Source organism: Ambystoma mexicanum, chromosome 3q (assembly GCF_040938575.1).
Source record: "Ambystoma mexicanum isolate Mex_15411 chromosome 3q, UKY_AmexF1_1, whole genome shotgun sequence".
Classification (NCBI taxonomy): domain Eukaryota; kingdom Metazoa; phylum Chordata; class Amphibia; order Caudata; family Ambystomatidae; genus Ambystoma; species Ambystoma mexicanum.
In genome coordinates, this window is record NC_090926.1 from 1,076,201,107 (window position 1) to 1,076,224,800 (window position 23,694).

Genomic DNA, 23,694 nt, shown 5'->3' on the forward strand with positions numbered 1-23,694 from the left:
GCTCCCTCTACCCAGGCTACATGTCTCTGACTGCGTCAGGTGGATCGACAGCCACATAACATTCTCACACTAATACATACACATTCCAACCCTGTCAATAGGAGGGAATACCTTGCTGTGAGTAGTGTCCATCACTGCTGAAATAATATTGAATACTCTGTGATGGGACAAAGTTTGATTTGGGCATATTTTATCACGAATCCCAACTCGAACAGTGTGCCGCATGTACCTTCCCTATCAACTCTTCTAGGAATTGAACCTTTAGTAGCCAGCTGTCTAGGTAGTGGGACAGGTGCACCTTGTTCAATCGCAGGTGTGCCACTACTGCTAACACCACCATTGTATAGACTCTGGGAATTTAGACCAAAAGGGAGACATGTGTACCGATAATGGTCTTTTCCTATTGTAAATCTCAGGCACTGACACTGTTCCCTTATAATAGGTATGTGAAAAAAACATGTTGGAGGTCTAGTGACACCATCCAGTCATGTTGTAGAGCAGCCAGGATAGACCCAAGATTAGCCTTATGTCTCCATTCTATTTTTACATTCTAAAATATCGGGAGTAGAATCCCTGCCCTTTCTCTTTTTCTGAAACAAATTCTATTGCTCCCAAGGAGAGAAGTTTTGTAATCTCTCCATGTTGCTCGAGAGATGATTTTGGGATTTGGCTGTGAAATCACACACATACTTTACACATTTTAGCCACAGCAAAATAAACAACTAGAAAGAAATATTTCTACATTTACTGAACAATTCACAATCTACTTATTCCACAACAAAATACTGCTTCTCCCATTTTGCTATACAATTCAAAAGCACTTCATTTAAAACTCTACCTCATTTTTCCAACACCCTAAGTGAATGATGTTTGTTCCAGGAGGTGGGGAATAGCCAGATAAAAGGAAAATCATTTCCTGCAAGCAGGAGACAGCCATTTCAACCAGGACAACCCAACTGCAGGTAAAGAATCCAGGATTTCTCAACTCTGGAAAGAAAAAGTGTCTTAATCTATAAGACACTCTTGAGCCCCACATACTAATATACTGAACAGTCAGCTTTTAAGAAAAACACTGTTAAAACACAAGTCAGGAGACAATAATTCAGCAATAACTTTCAAAAGGTAGCAAATTATATTTAGTACATAAACAATAATCACATCGAATAAGGAATGCAGTAATATATCTCAACGTGTTTCGGCAACCGCCCATTTTCAGGAACACAAAGAAATGTCATCTGTAAATGTATTAGAAAACAATCAGTGATTCACCTAGCAACGATATCCTACAGAAGAACTAGTTACTTCTTACCTTGTAACGTTCTTTCGATGGGATGTTCCTCCGACGTATTCCTTATCTTTGATAATTCGTCTCCAGCTTGCTGGCCTCGGAAATTTTTTCTGTAGAGGGCGCTACGCGTCGACGTACGACGAGTCGATGTCCCTCGACGGCCACTGTATCAGCGACAACGTCACCATGTCCATAAATAGCCACGCGCGGCGTCCGTTGCTCAGTTCCGTTTTGTAGCATAAGAAAAGTCATGCCTGAATTGGTTATTGACCTTGAAGGAGCGTAAACTGCAACCACAAGGGAAGTATTACTGCGGGGATGGATGGGAGGGGCGATAAGGAATACGTCGGAGGAACATCCCATCGAAAGAACTTTACAAGGTAAGAAGTAACTTGTTCTTCGAAGGGATTGTGTCCTCCGACGTATTCCTTATCTTTGATAGACTCCCATAGCAGTGGCATGTAATTGGAGGTGGGAGTAAGAATGTCATGTATCCCTTTAGGGATGAACCGAATGTAATACGGCTTTGCCAAATCTGGTCTCTTGACTAGTCGAGGAATTCAGGTTGTAAAATTTTGTGAATGTATGTGCGGACGACCATGTGGCAGCCGCACATATGTCTCTGACCGGTACGCCTCTTTGGAGGGCCGAAGAGGCTGCGATACCCCTGGTTGAATGAGCCCTAAGATTTTGGGGTGGCTCTTTCCCTGCCAGTTTGTAACATTCCAGAATGGCCAAAATAATCCACCTGGAAATGGTTTGTTTTGTTATGGGTAATCCCAACTTGTGACCCGAGTATCCTACAATTAGTTGGTCTGCTTGCCTGATCCTAGCCATTCTGCTGATTTAAAAGCTTAGAGCTCGCCTTGGGTCCAGCCTATGTAGCCTTTCTTCCTCTTTCCCCGGATGGGGAGGAGGGTAGAACGAGGGTAAGGTAAATTTTCGGAGTAATATGAAATTCAGAAACCACCTTTGCGAGGAAATTAGGCTTCACCTGTAGGACAACTTTGTCCTTGTGGAAAATTGTATGTGGGGGTTTACAGGAGAGAGCTTGTAGCTCGCTCACCCTCCTAGCAGATGTTAGTGCTACCAATAGGACAGTTTTAAGCGTGAGAAATCTCAGCGAACAAGAGTGAAGTGGTTCCAATGGAGTGCCCATTAGGAAGTTTAAGACTAAATTTAAGTCCCATAAGGAAACTTGGATAGTTTTGGAGGATAAACATTAGTTAATCCCTTGTGAAATTGTATCACTAGAGGTAGTTTGAAATACGATGGTTCCTCCGCAGTGCGCTTGAAGATTGAAAGCGCTGCGAGATAGCCTTTTACAGTGCCAACTTGAAGGCCTGAGTTTGCCAAGTAGAGTAGAAACGATAACACGTTGGTATACCACATGAAAAAGAGTCGATATTCCCTTCTCTACACCAGCTGCAAAATTTGTCCCAACGGCAGCGGTATAAAGACTTTGATGCTGGCCTTCTGGCTGAAAGCAAGACCTCCATGTCGTCATCAGGGAGGTCCCAATCCTTGTACCTCACCCTTTCAGAAGCCAAGCGGGAAGGTTGAGGGTTCTGATGTCTGGATGGAGAACCTGACCTCCCTTCTGCGAGAGAAGATTCTCTTTGAGTGGAAGACGGATTGGAGGGCAGATGGACATATCTAGAAGATCCGGGTACCACGTTCTCCTGGCCCAGTCCGGGGCAATTAGAATCATGGTTTTCCGGAATCTTCTCAACCTCCTGATCATTTGAGGAATAACAGGGACTGGTGGAAACGCGTAAAGGAGTGGAAACTCCCAGTCCACTACGAACGCGTCTCCTAGAGCTCCTCTCGGGGGAAATTCCCTTGAATAGAACAGATCGCACTTCCTGTTGGTGCTTGTGGCGAACAGATACACCTGAGGGGTTCCCCAAAGGGCGAAAATCTCTTGAAGGACTTCCTGAGCTAGCTCCCACTCGTGGGAGACTGTGCTCTGTCTGCTCAGAGCGTCCGCTGTCAAGTTCTTCTCTCCGGCTAGGTGGAATGCCGATAGAGAGATTCCTTCCTGAATTGCCCAAAACCAGAGCTGCATTGCCTCTCTGCACAGTGGCAGTGACCCTACGCCTCCTCTTTTGTTGAGTTAGTGCATGGCCACCGTGTTGTCCATAATTATCGGGACATTTCTCCCCTGTACTGATGGCAGGAAAGCTTTCAGCGCTAGTCTGATCGCTCTCAGCTCCAATAGGTTGATGTGTAGTCTGGACTCCGATGGAGACCAACGACCGCTGATGGTCAAGTCGTTGGCATAGGCTCCCCACCCCGTGAGTGAGATGTCGTTGACTACTGTTATCTCCGGCCATGGTTGCCAAAACAGTTCTCCTTTCAAGATGTTCTCTGGTTAGGCCCACCATTTAAGGTCGCGGGCTACCTTGTCCGGAATCCGGAGGTGATCTGTCAGTCTCCCTGAGAATTGCGACCACTGAGTTCTCAGTGCCCACTGAAGAGATCTGATTCTCAGGTGAGCCTCTGACACAAGGAAGATGCAGGATGCCATGAGGCCTAGCAACCTCAAAAAGTCGGAGGCTGGGAGACGTTGGGCATTTTGAAACTTGTTGACCATCTGCAGAATATCTTGAGCCCTCAACTCTGGTGGCGAGGCTTTTCCCAGGGAAGTGTCCAGGACCGCTCCAATGAACTGGAGTCTCTGTGATGGTATCATCTGTTACTTCTTTAAATTGAGGGAGAAGCCCAGTTTGTGAAGGAAGTGGCAGACATAATCTAGCTGGACCTGAGCTTGTTCCGAAGATACAGCCCTGAACAGCCAATCGTCCAGGTAGGGGTAGACATGGATCCCTTCCCTCCTTAGACTCGCAGCCACTACCGACATTAGCTTGGTGAAGACCCTCGGGGCGGAGGTCAGCCCAAATGGCAGAACTCGAAATTGATAATGAGAGTCGCCAATTGCGAACCTCAGGTATTTCCTGTGTTTGAGATGGATTGGCACATGGAAATAAGCATCCTGAAGGTCCAGAGATACCAGCCAGTTCTGGAGCTGGAGGGCCTGAAGGATCTGAGAGAGAGTTACCAGCTTGAACTTGTCCTTCCTGAGGAACTTGTTCAATTCTCGTAAGTCCAGGATGGGTCTAAGTCCTCCGAGAAAGTAGGGGGAGTACCAGCCCTTGTTCCTGTCCGCTACAGGTACCGGTTCTATGGCACCTTTCTCTAGCAGGTCTATAATTTCCTGCAAGAGGAGCGGATCTGGAACTTTTAGAGAGCTGTGCCCCGGTGGATGACTCTGAGGGATGTGTAGAAAGGGTAGGCAGCAACCCTGGGCAACTGTCCCCAATGCCCAAGCATCTGACGTTATAGCCTGCCATTCCGTCAGATGGTGAGTTAACCTGCCCCCTACAGGTGTTTTGTGTGGAAAGACCTCAGAGTGGTTTGGGGGCGGCTGATGCAGATGCCAAGGGTAAAGAGGCACCTGCTGCTGCTGCGGCTTTAGTACTTTTGACCCGTCCACCTCGGGTGGATCTCCTTTGGCCTCTTTGAGCCGGCTGTCCTCTGCCTTTCCCGAATGTGGAATAATAGCAAAAGGACTTTCCTCTTCCAGAGGTTACTGAGGGGTGAAAAGGAGTTGGGCGGATTGCAGCTCCTAACGATTTTGCCACTGCTTTAGATGTCTGCAACTTTTCCAGACTGTCATCAGCCTTTTTTCCGAATAATGAAGAGCCGTCAAAGGGCATATTCAAAAGTCTGGCCTGTACATCTGGAGCAAAGCCAGACTTTCGCAACCATGCATGCCTGCGGATTGTTGTACTTGCCGCCATGGCCCTGCTGATACTGTCAGCGGAATCTATGCCAGTTTGAAGTGACTCGCACATGGCATCTTTGCCATCTTTAATAATGTTAAGGAAGGCTTCCCTTTCCTCTCCTTCGGGTATGCAGTCAGCCGCTGATGAAGCACACTCCCACAGTGTGTGACTGAACGTGGCGAGCGTACAGGTGGCGTTGATGGACTTCAACGCCATACTACAAGCAGAGAAGACTTTCTTTGCCATAGAATCGTACCTCTTGTCATCTCTATCCTGTGGGACAGTAGGGTAAGCGGTAAGCTGCTTGATGAAGTTGCCGCTTGGACCACCAGGCTCTCTGGAGTCGGGTGTTTTGATAAGTATTCAGGGTCAGCTGCAGCTACCCTATACTTGGCTGACAGTCTTTTATTGGCAGCAGGGATAACTTCAGGAGTTTCCCAATTAGATGAAATCTTTCTTTGTAAAGCTGCATGGAAGGGGACCACAGGATCCTCCTGTGGACCTTTGTCTAATATGTCTGTCAGGTCATCCTGTTGAAAAAAGGCGAAGGCACAGACCAACCCATAAATTCAATAATCCTTGCCATCAGGGTTCTATAGGGTGTTTCGGCATGTTCCCCTGGGTCTGGCTTAACAAATTTCACTTCTGGGGAAGTGTCCAGCCCACTTGCCTCATGTAATGACTCCTGTAGGTCTTTCAACCTTCTTTCCTCAGAGGTGAAATCCTCTGAAACAGGTAGTGTGGTCCTCTGAAACCCGAAGGTATCCTGGTCAGAATCTTCCCCTTTTTCATAAATTGAAGATAATCCAGAGTACTCTGACCTCTGACATGGTGTAAAACCCATTTCTAAGGCAGAAGGAGCCAAACTCGTCATTATTGGGCGAGAAAACGTTGATGTCGTCGACGCTGATGTGACAGGCTTCGAAGGCGCAGAGAACGGCATCGAGAAAAGTGGAAGAGGCCTCGAAGAACTCGAGAGGATCGGGATCCTACTCGAGGATGTCGACGACGGTCTCTGCGTCGTGCCGGAGGCTCTTGGAATCACCGTTGGCTGTGGAGTATCCGTGGTCTTCTCTTTCATCGGCGTCGATGTCGGCATCGACGATGGCGTCGAGTCGATTGACCGATGCGTAGAAGAACCCTTCGACAACGGCGTCGATGGCACCGATCCATGCGTCGAAGAGATCTTCGACGACGGCGTTGAAGACGGTGCCTTCTTACCCAAAGGCCCGTGGCGCTCTCGGGTGGAATGTTTCGCCAGGTGCAGCGACTCGCTGCATTTTGATTTTTTGGGTTTTTTACCCTGGGTATCACCCTCAGCTGTCTTCGAGGGGTGCGAGGCCGCTTTCTCGAAGACGCTTAACATTTTCATCCTGAATTCCTCCCACTCAGCCTGAGAGCTGTGTTTTGTGGGGCAGGAGACTCTTTCTGGGGAAACAGAAGACGACGAGGAAGGGGATCTTCGACGTCTCTTCTTTGAGTGTCTTGATCTCGACGAATGGTGGAAGCTACTTCGATCTAGAATGGGAATGTTTTCGACGGCGAGGAGACGAATGCCTCGACTCAGCCGAAGAAACTTTCGAGGAGGTTTTGACTGACTTACCTCTCTCGAGCTTCCCCTTGCTCTCCTTCAAGGCTTTCGCCGTCATGGACATGCAGTCCTCACACTCCGAACAATGGTGCTCGGCTCCCAAGCACCACAAGCAGATCCTGTGTGGATCCGTTATCGTCATTTTTACCGCAGTCTCGACATTTTTTGAAGCCGGATCGCGCCGTTGTCGGTTTCCGATGAAGATGCCATCGAGAACGCGTTGGTATATTCGAGTAGATGTAGAAGCTTTATCTGACTGAACTGAGCAACGATGTTCCGAGTCCCACGAAGCGCGGAAAAACGGAACTGAGCAACGGACGCAGCACGTTGCTATTTATGGACATGGTGACGTCGGCGCCGATACAGTGGCCGTCGAGGGACATCGACTCGGTGGACGTCGACGCGCAGCGCCCTCTACAGAAAATATTTCCGAGGCCAGCAAGCTGGAGACGAATTATCAAAGATAAGGAATACGTCGGAGGACACAATCCCTTCGAAGTTTATCTAACTTAGACACGTCCACTCAGAGAGTCAACCAATTTCCCCTCAATATTCTGCAATAAAGGAAGTAAATAATATAATAGTGACTTAAAAATAAGTAGTACACATTAAGAAACCAATGATGTGCAATAAGGCCAGTGACCCTCAGACAGATCACTATGCAACCCCTTCGAGTGCAGACCAACTCAGGAAACAGAACACAAGTGAGTTCAAGTGAAGAACTAATGTCCCGTGTGCAGTTCACCATACGTCCCCTAAGAGAAATGCAAATCAACTGGCAAAACAAGAAAAAAGCCAAATGAGTGCAAGTACAAAACCAGTACATGGGGAGGGAAATATAAAATGCAGTAAAAAGACCATACGTCAACTTCATTCAGAGTAAGCAAATGCAGTAGTCATGTCAATCTCACGAGTTACTCAAGAAAATCTCCAGCATCACATCTACCATATGGCAAACCATTAGTGACTTGATTCTCTTCCCATTACAGCAAAGATACACCAGTGCCCGAATTCAAAAGTTCAAACCCCCATCCTAACATACCTTGTACATCTGGTAACGTTATGGTTCACTCTATAAGTACCCAGTGTACTGTTCGTGTCTAGTCACTTAGCCGTTACGGTTGTAGCGATATCCATACTATTCCTACAGAACAATAAGTCAAAAGCCACTGTAAGATACGACCTCACTGATATCCAATTACCACAGACAACAGTCCCTTAAACCAACCTAATACGTTTACCAACACTCCTTTTCAGTAGGTTATTTAGATTGTGATCTTCACTAGTCTGTCTCCGGCACAACAATTGAAACGCCAGCTAAACCATGTGAAACCTGATCAAAGATGTCCACCGTATTTATAGGTCTCACATATAGTTGTATACCTACATTGCAAACAATATAGCATTACAATAATGTGCATAGTATAGAATTTAGTTAAGTAGACAATGCCTCTGGCATCCACTCGTAGCTATAAAGAGACAAAGTAGAAGTGGTTTATTCAAAAGAATCAAGTCAAGTACCATTCCTAGATGGCCGCCACAGTGCATTTCCATGTGAAACCATAACATTGCCTCATAGTGAAGCAGGATTCGGGATAGTGCAGTGTCTGTAATTTGATAAAGCCGAAAAACCTGTTCTATGAAATGAAGCTAACGTTCATGAGGTATATGGGCAGTAGATGACTCTTAGTTATCATACTCTGTCAGCCGTATCGAACCAATAAGAGAAGAAATACAAATAATAAACACACATACAATTTTACTTTTAAATTTTATTTCACATAACAATTTCAGGACAACTATTCCTAAATTCCTTCTAATGCCTTGAACCTTAGCAACGATGTACATTTACCTCAGTCACATGCGTCCTATAAATATTACATTTAACTTTCTTTATTAACTCATAGACACTCATGCCAGCCCTTCAATCACACACTAGGCAGACACACATAGGTTTGGGCAGCCAGCCCATCAGGCTGGCCCTAAAAACCACCAAACACTGTGATCCACCACCACAGTTAGTGTACTGGGCAAAGAGCCATTCAACTCATTACAGAGGGTCCAGGGCTGGGCTCAGAGTAAGTACATGTGTGTACAACCGCCATTGTTGCATGCTTAGTACTTCCTACAAAGTGATGGCCCAAAACAAAATGGCCAAGAGAAGTAATTTAAAAAAAGGCATTCATACCCCAATGACTACCAACTGCTACATTGGGTTACTAATGTGGTAAAAATGGCTGCGCCGCTTGTGAAGACAAAACTGAATTAGAGCTGCCATTAGCCTACACCACAACAGAAGCAAATCCTGTAATACTAGACGCAGTGGTCTGCAACTTTTGGCTCTCCAGAGTTTATGGACTACAACTCATATCAACTCTAGCCACAATAGTCAATGTTGAAGGATCATGGAAGTTGTAGTCCAAAACAATTGGAGCGCCGCAGGCTACAGACTCCTGCAGTATAGACATGTCTGATTTCTCTATTAAAGGCTGAACAGAGTGTTGCACATATGCTAAGCAGGAGAGCCCTGGTTCGAGCTATATGCAGGCAATGGTCGAGGTACTGGTACAAATGAATCCCCTGAAGCCTGAAGGGGGCACCACTTTAGCTGATAATTAGGTGAACATCCTAAGGAATATTCAGAGCAGATCAAAAACATTTGTATTGAAAATGTCAGCTTCGCATTGTGACTGTTATGAACATTTGTTGCTTTTTTAGAATGCGTATGTGAAAATAAGCGTAATGCAGATTGTGCTTTGCTAACGTGTCTCCTTCTTGCAGAGACTCCAAGATGTCCAGAATCTTCAAAATGTGCAAAGTCCCTAACAGTAGCAAAAGATTTAGAAATCACATACCATGGGGCGTGGCTTGCCAGCGAAACTTGTCAGACTCCTATACCGCTCACTCCAGCAGGCTCTCTTCTTCCTGCCAGAGTAATGGAAACCAGACATAAAATATCCCCTCCTCACTGAAGGGACGGCAGGTCCACACACTGAGGCACTAGACAACCAACCCTGTGTACCACTTGATACCACATAAAGGCTGGGACAGTAGCTGAAGTATGTAGGCTCCTGAGGCAGAAAAGGGTGCAAATGGCGGCTCATGCACAGCCTTCTGTGCAGATTTTGAGTGCTTCTAGGGGAGTCCTAGCCCACACATTTAATTATTTATTTATTGAGCATTTTTTAGGCGTCTAAGAGTCCTTATCCCCAAGAGGGAAGCCTCTCCCTGTGAGGTCGTGCTTCCTGCCAACACTAGGGGAAATATTATATAGCGGGCTCACCTCCCTAACCTCACAGGAAGGGGCTCCCCCTTGGGGAAAGTGATTGAATCCCTCAATTCGTCACACCCTCTATGGTGCTGAACTATTTTGATATAATGGATTGAGTTAACCCAGACGAATTAGAGCAATATCCACTCATGCCCGACATCTGACCTATGCAATCCTGACAAAAGTGCAGTTTGCTCTCTAGAGGGGAGGAAGGGTTTCCCTACTAGAAGGGTATTTCTAATGATGCAACCCAGAAATGTGCCTGATGCATAAAGTATGAAACCAACAATTAAACAATAGTTGACAAGTCTCACCGAGGCCGTTCCGGGTGGCCCTCACCAGGGTTCATATGACCTTGAGCAGCGCGCTTTGCCCAGTGGAGCAGGCTTTTCCCAACACCAAGATCGTAGTGCTTCAAGCGCCAGCTGTGGGAGGCGAACAGTTGCGGAGGGATTCCACTGCCTAATGGTGCAACGATAGCCCAGTCCACACAGTGGCACGTATAAGGAGCGACGCCAAGAGTAGTGAAGGTGAACGATCACTGCAGGTACATATTTTTGTTCGGAAGAGCATCGTCCCCTTCTTCAGGGATTACCGTTGCTGGTGTAGGTAATGGTGGTGTTTCTGTAGAACCAACCATTTGTGGGACCTCCGGAGGCCCCATCTTGTCGTTAATGCGTTGAACTAACACTTTTCGAAAAGGTTCAAACAGAATGGTCTGAAGTACCATAGCTGTGATGTCCTTTCCCATTTCAGAGTGTTCATGATGTAGGAGAGTCTACTTTTATCCAGCTGGTGTACCATATTTAAGGAGTTATAATACCACAGCTACCTGACTATTAGTCAACACCAAATGTGGTGAAGCATGAATCGGTTCAGCCAAAACTCCCCGGGTTTCAGGAGAAGACTGGGGCAAAATCTCTGGGGTCTTGCACCTCACTGGAGTGTCAAACAGTTCCTCTGATGATACTGTCAAGAATTTTTATGGATCAAATTCCAGAGTTCGAAATTAGATCTATGTGTTCATTGTGAACCCTCGATAGCAATGCTTTTCTGTGAAACTCTCCTTTGACAATTTATTTTTCTTGTGTCTTTTTGGGGTAGTCGGTACGGAGCTCGGGACTGACCGCGAATGCTCTTTGTGCCTACTGTGCAAAGTTTTTCGCTTCCGTACTGAAGATTTTGGGGAACCAATTCAACCCTGGAGGCTCTTAGCTCTTTTAGGCTAATCTTGTCTGTTTGGTTGTTATCTGAGACAAAAACAGCTCTTCCACGGTACTGTAATGATTTTGTTGGGAATTAACACATCCTCCCCCTTACCGGGTGGATCCCTTCGGAGCCTTTCCCACCAGGAGGTGCTCACACATTCCCACCAAAAGGTACTAATGGTTTCCCACCAAGGGATTGCAGATGTAGACAGCCAGGATTTCACCCTAAACGGTCCTGTGAAGACCCCTGGAAAAGCGGTCGCGGTCTTCACCTGGCTACCAAGGGCTGGTGATGAAACATGTGTCCCACCTGCAGGTAAGCTCTCCCTCTTACCAATGTCAAACTCCTTTCTGCCAAAGACCTTGGTCGCCTTTGGTACCGGTCCCAGCTCTGACATGGAAAGAACGCGACTTTGCAGAGAAGCCAGCTGTTTTCAGACCCACCCACGGATAAAGGCAATCCCGACCAGCTGGGAAGGTCGGAGAGCAGGAAGACAGACATTTCCACACATGAGGAAATGGCAAGAAGACCTAAATATGCAAATTAGCATTGGTTCAGAAACTGGAACAGAGCCTCACATGCACATCCGGTTAGGGAATGCGCTCAGAAAATCTGCCTACAATGGTACCTTTTCCCCAAAGCCTACATCGGGTTAAATCCAGCTCCTCCCCACTATGTTGGGTTCCTGTGGAAACACCATAAATCTTGGACATAGGCAGTGGACTTGCCCATGGGTACAATATTTCTGGAAGGGGATATTAGTAAAAATGAAAAATATCACGGCATGTACTGCCACTGGACTCGCTGGTTTTGGTTCTAGGGCACACAGTGGGCAGAGGACAGTTAACCAATGTTGGGCTTTATGGGTAAAACTCTAACCCAGCATCTGATGGTTGCAAGATTTGCTATTGGCAAACAGTGGAAGAACCAAGAGGGTCCACAAATTACATTATGGTGGTGCAAGATATGGGAAATCTGGGCTCTGGAGAAAGTGACACCTATTGCTGGTTCCCTAGATACATTTATTGAAACTTGAAAACCATTCACAGATTTCATGATCATAGGGGGATAGGGCGGGAATAGGCCATTGATAACGAAAGGTGTTCAGTTGGAATGAGGTTTAAATGGGTAGTCAACATTTGAATACTGGGCTTGAGATTCGAAGTCACAAAAGCAGAACTGGAATCTATGATTAAAGATGACTAAGAAAGGGGAAGAACCATCATGTACAAAATGTTTGTGGTTATACTATGTGGATGTCACTAAAATGGGTATCTAATATGTAGAGTAAATGAAGAAATGCTGGTTAATGTAGGGGGATTTGGGGAATGAGACTGCTACATGTGAGAATTGTTATGTTTTGTTCCTGGTATTTTTTTGTCTTTCCTTTTCATGCTGAAAAAAAAGCATGGAATAAGGAAATACCAAAATGGTTTTATGTCCCTGATTCCGTTCAGACTAATAGGTATCCTATATAAAACCACTTATGTCTCATTGGTTTTAGGGATCTTCCTGAATGGCATCTGTGACAAGGTCCATCATTGGGCTTTGTCAAAAGAGCAGGAACTCTCTCAGGTGGCGGTATGAGGCCTACCAGGGTCAATGGCAGCACTAGTCCTACCCCGGAGGTGAACATTGGCAGCCGAGTGGGAACAATTCCTGTTCCCCCTTTTGAGCCAATCTCTATCTGTGCAGAACCATGTCTCCAGCCTTGCCACCAAATGAATATACACAGTGTCCTTTTACATTTTCAGACACTGCTCCCAACGAGATAGCTCCAGCACTGGAGGGACCGCATCACTGTTGCAGAGTGATCTATGAGAGACTGACTGACTGCAGCCATGTAGAAAACAAGACCGGCAAAGCCGGTTGGTAGTCTTAACTAAGACCCATCCAATAGGCCACCATGGACTTGAAAGAGGATAGTTCCTGAATTTACCCAAGGGGTCTCCGCCAATATAGCCCCGAAAACTAACTCCAACACTGTCCTTTCAACGCTAGATCTCCCGGGTAGCAAGCTAGTGTGGAGAAAGTAGGCCGGGCCAAAACACACGTAAGCATTTTATACAAATACATGCCTAGGGAGGGGAAGCAAGAAAGGAGATTGGTTACAACTGCCAACCCTCACCAGGGCAGGAATATATAAACAGGTGACAGGAAACAGGAAGTGTGGGTGTTTCAACTGAGGTCAGAGGAGGAAGTGGACGGTGACTGAAGATCAGCAGGAGGAAGGAGGGAGCAGCAGGTTGTGGAGAAGAGTTTTGGAGTAGGTGAGGCATTGGTTTAGCAGTGATAGTGGTTCTGAGGTGTGAGTGTGTGTGCGTTTGTTTGATGTATGTGTAGAGAGGACAGTGTAAGGAGAACATGTGAAAAGACTGATAGAGTATAAGGACGGTAATTGAGTAGTAGTGTGGGAGGAGTGGTAGTGCAGGAGTAGTAGAGTGGGTAGAGAGAGAGTAGTAGAAGAGTAGGGAGAGGAGTAGTAGAGTGGAAAGAGGGGCAGTAATGGTGTGTGAGGAGAAGCAGCAGAAGTAGAGTGTAGGAATTGTGGGAGTCGAGTTAACATCAAAGGGTGGAGGCAGAAGAGAGGAGAGTGAAACATTGGACGGACAAGAAGTTGGTCAGGAGGCGCAGGCAGAGTAGAAGAGTGAGAAAAAGGTGGGCTTTAGTGGAGCCAGGTAAAGCTTAACTAGTAACTACATGGCACATCCCTTTTTTGCCATTAGAAAACTAACTCACGGTATGAGTAGAGAAAGTAAGGAAATAAATGAGGGCATTAGCGAGCCTACCTGTAGTGACAACATCACCTGCTATTAAGAGTTTGGGATCAATAGCAGTAACCAGAGTTATGGAAACCTGGGTTAGGAAGGTGGCTCTTTGGAAATTGAGAGAGACGCAACCATAGGACCATAAATAATTTAATGAAAACCCTTGAACTGTCCTTGTGACTCAGTGTTTTCTGTGCCATCTGTGACACTTAGAGTCAGAAGTGGGATGCAGTCAGCCTTCAATACAGAGGTCGCCCATGGCCGCAAGATGTTGAGTGGCAAGGATAACCAGCACGGCACGTCTACCTAGCCATATCACATCGAAAACTGTCAGGTGTGCCTTCTATACTTACGAAGAGACAACCCAGACGTCAACCATGGTCCAGAATGTTTAAATGTGGAGGTGCTGGAGAAAACCTATGGAAGAATAGCTGCAAAGTCTGAGTTGACCTTAAAGTATTGCATAGGGGTGACAGACCAAGACTTTGGCGGGGTGTCACAGAACCCCTGCTTAATCTAGGAAGAGGCAGGATTCAGAGGGATGACAGAAGCCCAAGAGACGGAGTGTGCCCAAGCGTACCATTCAAACCCTGCATTTGTGGGGCTTGCAACAGCTCAGAGAACTGATCCTCTCTTGGGCCAGCCCTGGAAATCTTTGGTTTCAGAATCAAAGAGTAGAACATTACACATACCAAATTTCTTAGAGAAAGTGTCAATCCAAGAAGTGATGTGGTTAACTACCAATAGCTTCTGGTGCCCAAATTGTTCAGGTGGTCAGCACTGGAACACGCTCACTCAAATACGACTGCTGGACATTTGGGGCATGAGAAAACACCAAAAACCTATATGCCAGAAGGCTTCCACAGATGAAGTACTATGGGCCCCCTACAACCTCTACCCATCATCTAAATACCTTTCCATCATATTGGTATGAATGCAGTAAGACCCCAGGAACCTTCGAAGTTTGGGAATAAGTATATTCTAGTTATTGGCTACTATGCAATCTGATATCCAGAGGCCTGCCCCCATGTGCAGCAATATCAGTAAGGCCATTCTAGAATTCCAGATGCCTTTCACTCTAGTGGGCTTCCCTGCAGAGATATTGACAGATCAAGGGAGTTGCGTAATGTCCCAGCTCATGGGAGAAATTAAAGAACTAATGAAGATACTGACTCTGCGTACCTCAGTTTATCATCCTCAGATGGAGGACCTAGTGGAAAGATTTGGGATCCTGAAGCAGATGCTGTGAAAGCTAGTATCATAAGAAAGAACATGGAATAGTGGGTTATCCAAGTCCCTGTTCACCATCCGGAAGACCGCACAATTTTTTGAGGATTCTCCACGTATGAGCTAGTTGTGATGAATCCTATGGAATCATCACTGATCCCCAGCCGAAAGTCTCATCCCATGTGGCCAGGGAAAAGTAGCCGCTACCAAAACGCGATTCCTTCCTGGAGATCCCAAAGGAAATACCTGGTGTGGACTTACAGACTAGGGGTCCCCAAGGCTGAAGGGAGACCTAGAAGGAGCAACCAAATCCCTAGTACGAGAGGGAGACAGACTGATCGCCTACCCGAAAAGGCTAACATGGAAGAGACATTTTATTTTGAACTGCGACACGGGATCAAGCACATCTGATCTGATATCGAGACATTGAGCTAGGGCTGGAGATCAGCCACCATTACTTTTGTTAAGGCAAAGGCCCTGATTATACCTTTTGTTTTGGTTATAGTGGTAGGAACAGGATTCCGACTAGAGCACATTTTCTAGACAGCAGACTTGGTTACTTTGGGACATCCTAACTTGTTTTCTTTTCGTTAGAGTAGTAATGAGAAACGTAGGGAGAGCTTAGGTTTTGTTTTGAGAGACAAACAAATAAAGATTTTGCCTTAACTGTGATTTGCACCCCTTTCCATAGACATTACCAGCAAGTTGCTGAAGCAGCATGTGTACACCCAAGGGCATAGATAATTATCTGAAGGAAAGCAGCCACCGTTCATCATTAAACCTCAAAATATTTCTCATGCAACCATGTCACTATCATACCTGCTTAAAAAGTTGTTGGAAGAGGTTTCCTTATAGGTCTCAGAAAAGTAACTTCTCCCACCCTTCTTACACTTGCTTATTCCATACCATGGGAAGTGGAAGCTCCCCCTTCCTCTCAGAGGGAGTATCCATTGCATCACACCCATTTGGAAGAGGCTTGATGCACATTTGTCACAGGGTGAATCCATGTATCCATGGGTGCTGGCTCTTGAGACTGAACTGCGGCAGGTGCAACTCCTTGCATCAGTTTATCAGCTTGTATCCAAGATAATTTCTAAGAGTGCCATTGTAGTGGCTAGGATCAGACACATAGGTGATTTGTTTCCCAACCTCTTGCTCTCAAATACAGTGGAAGGACATCAGTGAACATGTTTAGTCCACAAGTAAAGGAGGAAAATTGATCGAATTTGCAGGTGGCTCCCCAGAAAAGTAGGCAACCGTTGAATATTGAAAATCACATGCCAAGGACAGTTGACATTGCTCAAACCCCTTTGGAAAGATGAAAAGAAAAGGAAAAAACTGCAGTACAAGGAAACCACTCTCTGCTATCTGAATAACCCCTTGCGAAACGATTACCTCATTTGGAATCAACAAAAGGAACAGATACATTTTCTTGGACATCCTTAGGCGACAGGACAGTGAATTAGATATGAATCAAGATTGGATTTGCAATTTAATTTCTTACTTTTTCGGAGCAAGTCTGGAGCCTGAGAAGATGATGCTATTTCAGGAGGCAACCAAGGAATTTTGCAGGATGCCAGAGACTACATTTTCAGACCGCTGGGTTTATGGAGGGAGCAGTGTTTAATCAACCAAAGATAGACCCCGCAGTATAACCTTATGCTGAGGATTTAGCCTAGCCAGATGAGCCTGAGGACAGGCAAGACCAATATGGAACTAACCCAATACCGCAATGAACTTGCCCAGCAGGAAAAGGGGGTCTGGTACCGAAGACTTAGTGGTGATCACACTTTGTACATTGGTAGGACTCGAAGATAACAGTGCTCTAAGATCCGGAGCCAACAGCGCCTGAATTTACCTCAAAAAGCCCACGAACCTGGGAAACAGATTTCTTCCTGGTACCAACAGCAGTCACCCGAACCGAGCCCGGTGCTGGACCCCTTCTTTTTGCTTGCATACACTGAAGACTACCCATCATGGACCAGAGAGAGAGAGGCACTAGTACCCGCTGCATGTACATTGTCTAAGCATGCAACAAAGGCACATCACAAAAGCTTGCATAGCAAGTGATGTTCACAATTACAATTAAACCCACCCTGACATGCTTGCAATGGAAAGCCGTATTCACAAATACAATTAGACCCTCCCCTGCTCTCATGGCAGGGAACATGTACAAAGGATCCCCATAGTGACCTCTAGCAAATGCGCCAGCATGAAAATTCATGCCAGCGCAGATGCTAGAGCATGTGTATGGCAGAGAGGAAGGGTGCGGCGGAAACGCAAATTGCGTTCCACCCCTCCTCTCCATCATACAAAAGCTTGAAAATGATCTGTGCCGTGAATGGAAGGCGTTTACGCCTTTCCTTTACATTACGGCTCTCATGAACATGAGCCCCTTAGAGTTCACTTTATAAAAATAAAAAGACTTCCCACCCCAAAAAAGAAAAGGTCACCCGCACTAATAAATTAGACAATAGGACCAACAGCATCAGAAAACCCACAATGGTATTACCAATAGTTTTGGCTTTTGTGTAGATATGGGAAAAGTATTTGCCAGGCCTTGCCGTAATGGTACCAACAGTCCATTGATAGTAGCAGCTTGAAAATGGTGCATTACCTGGGAATACGATAGCAGTGCCTAGCAAATGCGTATCTAGTACTTATACACCAGCCAAGACTGTTGTCTTTTCAAATGCTTGATTTTAACACGACTTCGCTGAAGCACACACATACTGCCTATAAATCAATTGGCTGAAAGCAGATCCGGTTAAGGCATTTTTATTACACCAGTGGCATGTTTACAGCACCAATTAAACCAATAGCTCTCAAATACTGCATTGAAAAGCCCCTGGCAGTCACCTTGTGTGCAAAGTTTGATCTTAAGGCTTGATAAAGTCAGCTCAAATAGATCCCCATGAGGGTGTGTTTTATGCACGGAGGGGAAGAAAGTGGGTGGTTATGGCCATAGGGATTAGCATGGCCATGGGCAGTCAATGTGTGGGTAAATAAGCACATAATAACTACAAGCATTATGTCCCTCCTCGTATGCGCTCTCTCCCTAGCTGTACTACAATGCATTCGTTTCTGCCTATAGGTGGCGCTAAAGTGCCACCTTATAGCCAAAACAAAAAATTCACCTACAACACTGTGTGCGTTAAGCATTTCCTCGACCCAACTGCTTGAAGGAAAAACAGCAAATGACAGGTAGGCTGACAGAGCTTATTATATCAGAGCGCATATTGGGGATTCTAAATTCCAAATTGAATTCTTTTACAGCATAGTGCATCATCTTTGGAACAGTTATCCAGCTTTTCTGTTGTAGGAGCAAGCTTGCGAACAATTTGAGAAGGAGGGAAAGCAATATGGATGCAATAATAATGTAATGTAAAAATGTCGAATGAAAGCAGGGACGTCATTTGGGGGACGCAAGTGATCCAGTTGTGACCCCTGTGGTCTCCCTTGCTACCCCTGCATTAAAAAATAAATACATAGGGAGGGTTTGTGCCTGTGTGGTGTATGAGTGAGTGACTGGTGGGTGAAGGAGTAGGATTGTCATAGTGTGTATTTGAATGTTGTGGGTGGAAACACAGGTGTTAGATGCATCTGAAGGTCGTGTGCCATCACTCCCCGCAATGTCACTTGGGGGGGGGAGGGGGTTCAAAGGACATCACTTCCGGTGATGCCATCAGAGGTCAAGGGCTGTCTGATGTCACTTCCGCTTTCCCTGGCATTTTGGTGAAATGACGTCCCTGAGTGAAAGAGCAAAAAACAGAGCACTTGAAAGCAAAGGTAAGAGATTATTCACACCTACCTATGGTCTCATTCAGAGCTCGCACGTGGCTTTGGATATAAGCGTTCTCAGCAGAAACCTTTGGTACAGGAGTTGCTGGTGGAGATTTCTTGGGAGCCTTGGCCAAATCCTCCAAGTGTTTCTCCATATTCCTACATTTCTGCTTCAAATTTCGTATTTCATCCTCAAGAGATCGGACATAACCTACAGAAAAAACAATGATAACAATAGAACAATGGTCAATTTTAAAGCACATTCACTTGGATGTTCAATGGCACGGACAAACAGAATAAACCATATTTTATTGTTATCCAACTCAATGGTACTCATGTATCGACCTTAGATGGGTGAAGGTCTGTGTGGACTTGCAGGGTTTTGAAACTGAGGGAGGACAAACACAGATTCTTTAGGGACTGTTTGCTTTAACAATCTTCCTTAAAGTAACCAAAAGTCTCTGGCATACTGGCTGTTAGTTTTACCAAAGATGTTCCTTCCAGAACACGTACCCGGGTCTTGGCCCTCCTCAGCAATCACTGTGTCCAGTATTGACAGTTTTGCCACCGTGGTAGTAGCCAAAAATATCACCTATGGCTGTTCCAGACGACCATATATACGGTGATATTTTTGGTGGGGATAATATGTAGTGATACAGACTTTAATATACCTACAAAAGCCACGAATTGTCATTTTACCACTTGTGGAACTATGATTGGGCTATGGAGTTTGGTAGTTTTCACAACTCATTGGGGCAGGTGGACAGGAAATACAATGTTTCGTTGGCATGTCTGCCAATTCTACATGTATTCTGCATGTAGACTTTCTTCTTTGCTTCTGCCTTCACTTTTCCCCTTCCCTGCTGATCTCCTGTGTGATACTGCACTGGTCACCTGGCTACCCTCTGAACTTTGGGCCCAGGTCCCTGCCCGCCCAGTTGCACACCTGCACTGCCTCCTGGCAACCCTTGCACTTGAGTCTGTAACTGCAACCATACAGTCCCGTTCCTGCGCTTGTCAGACACTTGTTGTCTGCACTTAACCCTTGCACTGCCACCTGCTGGCCGCGCTACTTTTTTTTTTATTCTGTGTCCTGCACTTGCTCTTCCTTCCCTTCCCCTGGCACTTGTCCCCTTCCTACACCCCTGCACTTGCGCGATCTTAATATCACTAGGTCTAGTAAGATTGTTGTCTTGTCCTTGCTTTGTTCCCCTTACTTGCCACGTCGCACCTTGAAACATTTGTGTATAGGCGCATTATAAATGTCATATCATATCATGTGATTGAATGTTGCCAGTGTGGTTTGTATGTAGGGTGCTTGGTAGAGTTCGGCTGGATGCTACAGGGGGTTTGGTGTGGCTGTTTCATGGTCGCTGGCATAGCGGTCCATGCTGCAAATGCGCACTCTTCATGCCATGGTTATTGTGGAGTCTCTCCTGTAATCATTTCTGCTAGGAGCAGTAATTCACCTGCAATTATTACTGTGCCAATTTCCACTTTAAGCCTGTTAGGGAGATTTATCATGTGTATACTTCATCCCCTCTTCTAGTGAGAGCGCAAGCACTTTTTGCTGGACTTCTGGACTATTTTCTTTAATCCTGAATGAGTGGAGCCTTTTTTCACTCATTCATTCTTATGGGCTCTGTCTTTTGGAACTCTATTCTTTGTATTTTACTTGTCCTGTGGAGTCTATTTTTCCTCCATAACTCTTAAAGGCATCTGTATTTTACTATTGTAGCTCACAGTCTCTTATGGGCAGTGTTGCTGGGGACCCTACGGTCCTCCTTTGAAATTCTTTTCTATATCCTAGAGAACTACAATTCTTACAGATAGGGAGATACTTACGATCTCTCCTAAAACATTATAGTCTGAGAGATTGGCACACACCACCTTGTGTGGAGTGCCAAAGGGATGCTTAGTATCCCCCTTTTCTCTGCTCCAGTGACATTTATGTCACATAGACAATCTGGCTGGTGGAAGTGGACTTGTCCTACAAACTATTGTGAGATGTTTCTACTGCAGGCTACGTCCATAGCTCCGGTTAAGCACAATAGGGGCACCTGAGATCTAACTCAGGGGCTCCATTATTTTTTTGCCATTACTAGTGGGGTTGTTCTTTGTCAGCCCTTCTACCATTCTGGGGGGGAAGGAGGCCTATGTGTGTGATTTGCCTTTGGCAGGAACCCTTGGGTGTCCCCGCCTAGGCTCCAGTGTCTGGGCGGACAGGAAGTAGGGGAGGAGCTTTACACACCCCTGTCCTTTGTCTACCAGCGTGCCTGAATGGACCAGCTCCCACTAAGGGTCTGGCTGTCCTGATTGAAAAGCAAGTCGACCACTGGAAGCTGAAGTGACCGAAGAAGGAGACCATGAGACACCTTAGGACCCTTTGCAACACAGTGAAGCGACCACTGCGGTCGTGACCCCATTTTCTGTGCGACAGAGGAACTCCGAAGAGGACGTCAGCTTCCCTTTGACTGGTGGGAACAAACAGTCCCAAGGCGGACTTCGATTTGAGCCATCTCCCGAGGCCCTTTGAGTTTCCAGAGCTGAGAAACCCCAATACCAGGAGTTCTGCTTCCCACTCCGAGTGCATCGTCGTTGAAAGGCAAAACTCGTCCAAGTCTTTGGTGAGCCCTCAAGGACATGTATTGATTTCTAATTGATGATTTGATGTGAACCCTGCTTGTGGGTGGGGGTAGGGGGTGTTTTTGTAAATATGTACAGGTTACATGATGTGAGCTAATGTATTTTTAAATGTTGTTGTTTCTATTAATTGTTTTGTATTTGTTACTATTATAATCTTAACCTCTTTAATGCCAAGGACGAGCTATCTCGTCCTTGGAAGTGCATACGCAGTGCCAAGGATGAGATAGCTCGTCCTTGGCGCCTTCATTTGTGTGATCCCTGCAAAGCAGGGATCACACAAAACTGTAATCCAACCCCTGGGCTATGTGAGAGGGAGGTCCCCCCCTCACTGCCAGGGGGCTGGATTACCTTCAGTTTCAATTTGGCACGCGTAAAGCACGTCGGCGTGAAACAAAGTAAAATCACTGCAGCAGCCATTTTCGGCAACTGCAGTGAAGAAAGAAGGTAAGAGCCCTTCTTTCTCCGTGTCGATCTCCAGCTGTATTTCAAGCTGGAGATTGAGGCGGGTATCGTTGGAAAGGGGAGATTCTCCCCTTTCCAACAATACCCATTATTTGGCATTTCTGCTCACGGATCGGGAACGGGGCGCGCAATCCGTGAGCAGCAATGTCACAGGATCAATACAGATCTGTTTGTGACGCGGGGGGAGGGGGAGGCTGCTAACTAGGTAAGCGGCCCCCTTCCCCCCGTGGCCCCAAAGCATGGGGCCACATTGCTGGAGACCCCTGGGGGCCAGATGATCAATGCCCCCAGGGGTGAAAGAGAAAAATAAAATAAAAGTTGAGGGAAGGAGGAGGAGGGAGGTTGGGGCCCTGGGGCCCACTAAACCACCAGGGATATAGGAAAAAGTGGGGCCCTGGGGCCCACTAGACCACCAGGGATATAGGAAAAAGTGGTGTCCTTGGAAAGGGGAGGTTCTCCCCTTTCCAAGGACACCATCTACATGAGGCATTGCTGGTCACGGATCGGCACAGAGCGCTGATCCGTGACCAGCAACCCACTGGACCACCATGGAAATGTTTGTGACGTGGGGGGGCACATATATGCACAACCCTGGGGGCAGATGGCTGATCATCTGCCCCCAGGGAAGGGGGGCAAAAAAAAAAAATAGAACGGGGGTGGGGGCCTGGGATTGTTTTGCTCAGGATGTAGTAGCCGGGGGTATCCCTTCCCCACGTTTTCAATACAGGACAAGGTGGGATTCCGGAGCACAGCACACACTTGAGCTTTTGTCAGCCCAAGCCTACAGTTCCATTCTCAGGTACCAGGACCTCTGGCAGTTAATGTTACGCTCACCTGGTATCCACGGGGACGCCACCCAGCCCTGGTTGGATGATTTGCACTCTCGAACCCTCTCCCGGTCCCTTGGTAAGGTCTCTGGTTAAAGATGGGTCTGCAATATAGGAGAGCTGGATTCAATACCAGATTGTCTTTATGTTTCCCCACCTCCCTTGGCCTCAACTCATTCCTCCCCCCTGGGTCTTCTCCTCACTTTAATATTGTAAAAGGTGGATTCTCCGTCCTGCTCCTCGTGGCAGGGGCGCGTAGATGTGGGGGCGAGCAGCGACCAAGTTACTTCACTGGTGCAAGCCCCCCTGTGGGAATCCAGGCCTGCTGCGACTCCATAGGTTTGCTGCTTTTCAGTCTTTATATGCAGTTCTTATGTTCCTCTTAGTTCGAATAATAATGTCTTGCTTCTTTCCTTTTAGGTATGGAAAGGTATTTTGATGTTGTCATGCAGTTTGAAGATGAGCATGGGCCGGTAGCCGAAAGCGCAGTGTGCGCGATGCTGTCCGGTGAGTAATGCGTGATGCGCAGTGCTGTTTCGCCTTTTATATTGCTAACCTGTGCCTTCTCTCTCCTTGCAGGTTGCGATGTTCCTCGCCCCAGCGCCGTAATGTTCCAGCAATGTTACTGACCAGGAGATGACTACCCAGGTAAGAATTGTGTGGCTTTCTGCATTCGGGAGGAAACGTGAGTAAACGCTTACTAATGCTGTCTTTCTTTCTCCTCTTTCCAGGTTATGGCATTCCAGGATGCATGCGGTGCCGGATGATGGAGTTCGTACCTTCAGGTGAGTGGAACTGAAGTCAGCGATGGATTGAAGACAGGATACTGTTCCA

At 46.4% G+C, this 23,694-nt stretch overlaps 1 protein-coding gene across 1 annotated transcript in view; it reads right to left on the minus strand.

The window, feature by feature from the left end:
* The window catches only part of CCDC57 (coiled-coil domain containing 57), a 1,326,425-nt gene that overhangs the window by 701,309 nt on the left and 601,422 nt on the right, over positions 1-23,694 (minus strand). The window contains exon 12 of the mRNA XM_069655328.1: positions 18,954-19,136. Coding sequence (XP_069511429.1) covers positions 18,954-19,136 — 183 coding nt within the window. The remainder of the gene's footprint in view (positions 1-18,953; positions 19,137-23,694) is intronic.